At 47.3% G+C, this 2,978-nt stretch overlaps 1 protein-coding gene across 1 annotated transcript; it reads left to right on the plus strand.

Moving 5' to 3' along the window:
* Window positions 1-868: 868 nt before the first annotated feature.
* LOC142745396 (uncharacterized) lies at window positions 869-2,482 on the plus strand. The gene is made up of 2 exons (XM_075854857.1): window positions 869-1,012; window positions 1,653-2,482. Exons 1-2 carry the CDS (start codon window positions 981-983, stop codon window positions 2,416-2,418), a joined length of 798 nt encoding a protein of 265 aa, XP_075710972.1. The 5' UTR covers window positions 869-980; the 3' UTR covers window positions 2,419-2,482.
* The last annotated feature ends 496 nt before the right edge of the window (window positions 2,483-2,978 follow it).

The following is a 2,978-nucleotide window of genomic DNA, read 5'->3' on the forward strand; positions in this document are numbered from 1 at the left end:
GTATGGAACTTGTAGGTGGACTTTTGCCTGCATATTTGGGACTACTTCATGGTGTGCTAAAATGTGTGACAAATCTCCACTCCCTGTTATTGATTATTTAAAGTGACGACGTGCATTTGTTTGTTCTGTGTTTGGAGCACATCATCATGTACACCCCACACAATTCCCTGTGTTTCTTGTCATGTCCAACCCATGCGGATACCATTACGCACTTAACACCACGAATTCACCTTAGGAGCCACATTTTGTTAAAGGGTTGGTGTTGGAACGATTTAAAATATTGAGCTTAGCAGGTTTGGAGTTCAGGTTTTTGTGAGTATACTGCAGTAATTTTTAGGTGGCAAACCGGGCCTTTGTCCACACTTGCTTGTGAAGCCTACATTTGAGTGTTACGCGAAATTATAGTCTTATTTATTTGTTTGGTTTTCTTAAAGGTGCAGGCACGCCCAAATATATGGGATAAAAGCAATGCGTCCTACTGCAATCGAGTCCGCCGGCAGGATGCATGGGAGGAGATCTGCACAGCCCTGTACCCCGATTGGTTGGCGCGATCCAGCAATGAGCAGCAAGTGATTGGTGAGTGTTCGGAATATCTCCACATAAGTTTTTTCCCCATAATGAGGTAGTTGCGTTGTAACGTCCAAAGCTCAGTATGTGCAGAACAAAGCTTTACAGAGAACAGTCTGGGACGCCTCAGAGGAGCAACCCAAATTTTTGACCATACACATGCATTTTTGCTATGGTGCTGTTTCAAGCACAAATCGGTTTTTAACCAAACAACCAAAACAAGTGCCACTTTTAGCAAGCTATACTATAAGGATTGGAACGTAACTTTTTATTTGGGTTATTACTTTTCAGAGAAGGATCTGCAAAATCGCTGGAAAAGCGTACGCGATCGATTCCAGCGTGTGATAAGGAAGGGTGAGAGGAGTGGGGCCTCTCCCTCCCAAGTCTCCACCTGCCCATACCATCAGGAGCTGATGTTCCTCCTGCCCAACAGAGCACTACGACCGTAAGTTGTGGTATATTCTATTCTGAAGTCGTGCAATTTTACTAACAACACATGCTGTTCATTTGTCCGCATCCGTTTACAGCATACATCCAGGTATGATTTGGGTCCTGTAAATTCCTCCAAGAACATTTCACAATGCCGACGTTGTAACCCCAAACCTAAATGTTGCTTGTCATTTTTGGGTTTCTTTACGATTAGGGGGTTTGAAATGTGTATCGCTAACATTCAATGTGTGGGTTTGTGGAGATGTGCAGTTAACAAGCAACATTATAGAGAGCATACATGCTCATGTGAGCCCCTAAGTGGCCTGCTCCCTGGACAAGAAACATTGTCCTGATTCCCCAAACCACCGTTTCCCTCTGTTTACGTAGTCCCAAAGTGTCAAGAAGGAGGCAAGGATTTGTGTTTGCTCGGCATTGTACGCAATATTTCGATAACCACTACATGCGTCCTGCAAGTTGGGATCCTTGCAAAGGGAAATTATCTGCTCAATTGGCCCCAGCGGTTTGTTTAACTAATATGTTGGATGTCCTATTATTGGGTGTGAAATAGGTTCTTGATTAAACATAGTTGCGACGCTAATACACATGTTACTTGCGTTCACAACCGGCTTCTTACTCGTTTTTTTGCCTTACCCTAGATCCAGTGGTAACGTTGCCCGGCAAGTGGAACGCCAGCCAGTTGCTCAGCTCGAACACCAGCACAGGGAGAGCCCAACCAGGTCAGCTACCTCCCAACAGGCAACACCCGAGGCGGAGGGCCACTCGGAGGAAGAGGCTGGTCCCTCATGGGCACACACTGAAGCTGATGGGTCGGAGGAGCAGCCAGAAGCACCTGCTGCGGCCCAGTTGTCCAGGGCATCCCCAACCGGTCCGGCTCCCCCCACCCGCACACCTGCAACCCGGCAGCGGGCTCGAAGAACCCTCCGGACAATGGACAGGCAACTGGAGGTTGAGTCGGACGCCATGTCCTTTATCCGGAGGGTCCACGGCGACGACGAGTTTGATTATTTTGGCTATGCCATAGCCTCTCGTTGCCGTCGGCTGCCACCGGAAGTAGCACAAGATGTGATCACTTACTTCCAGGCTGCGGTGGCAGTCTTTGAGTTCGCTGCCCACATGCCCCCTGTAGAGGAGCTGATTGGCAGCCTAAATCGTGTCGCTGGCCGTAGGGAGGCCCGATCACAGATGCCCCACAGCCGGTTCGTTCAAAATTCCTCCACCCAGACGGAGCACACCAACCCACCTCCCTCCCAATCCAATCCCTCGACAGCCTCACATTTTGCTCAATCTTTTTACCCTTACCCACCATCCCAATACAGCACAAATGCCTATCACCAAAGCTACCCCACAAACTACCCACCTCCCTCTACATATGACTCTCCTCCCCGCTTTACTAACATGTAACTGTGCATGTGTCTGGGTGGAGGTCCTAAAAATATGTTGGTAACTTACCAGTTTCATAGAACCAAAGCACCTTGTGTTCTTTGCACTAATTTGTTACGTTTGTGTTGATACATTACCCCTTTGGTAATGTAAAATAAAAAAAAATTTACCACAAGAATTCTGTTGTCCCATGTGCTTTGGCGTTCACAAAGGGAGCACAACCCCACACTACTTATCAACGTTCTATGATCAAACAATACCACATTTCCTTTTTTTGGACACATTTTATTTCGACAGGGCTCATACTGTCCACCTAGACACAAATCATTGTGGCTTTATTGACACCAACACAACACATTAAATAATATATCATAGAAAAATTTCACATACATTGTGTCATAACGTTCATTTGGCTTCAGAGCCACAATTGCATCCTCACAACACAGAATCCACTTGGTCCTAGTCCGGGAGCGGCTGCTGACCAGTGTGGCTGGAATCCTGCCGGGGCACGGCACCCTCGGGACTCATGAAGTAGTCCGTGAAGGTATCTCTCACCTGTACTCCACGGTTGGATGGCCTTC

The sequence above is a fragment of the Rhinoderma darwinii genome, chromosome 1 (genome assembly GCF_050947455.1).
Source record: "Rhinoderma darwinii isolate aRhiDar2 chromosome 1, aRhiDar2.hap1, whole genome shotgun sequence".
Lineage (NCBI taxonomy): Eukaryota > Metazoa > Chordata > Amphibia > Anura > Rhinodermatidae > Rhinoderma > Rhinoderma darwinii.

Bases quoted from the DNA above. Each gene is read 5' to 3' on its own strand.
- LOC142745396 (XM_075854857.1), top strand. From the start codon at position 981: ATGTTCCTCCTGCCCAACAGAGCACTACGACC. The intron at 1,013-1,652 runs GTAAGTTGTGGT...GCCTTACCCTAG, and splicing joins CCCAACAGAGCACTACGACC to ATCCAGTGGTAACGTTGCCC.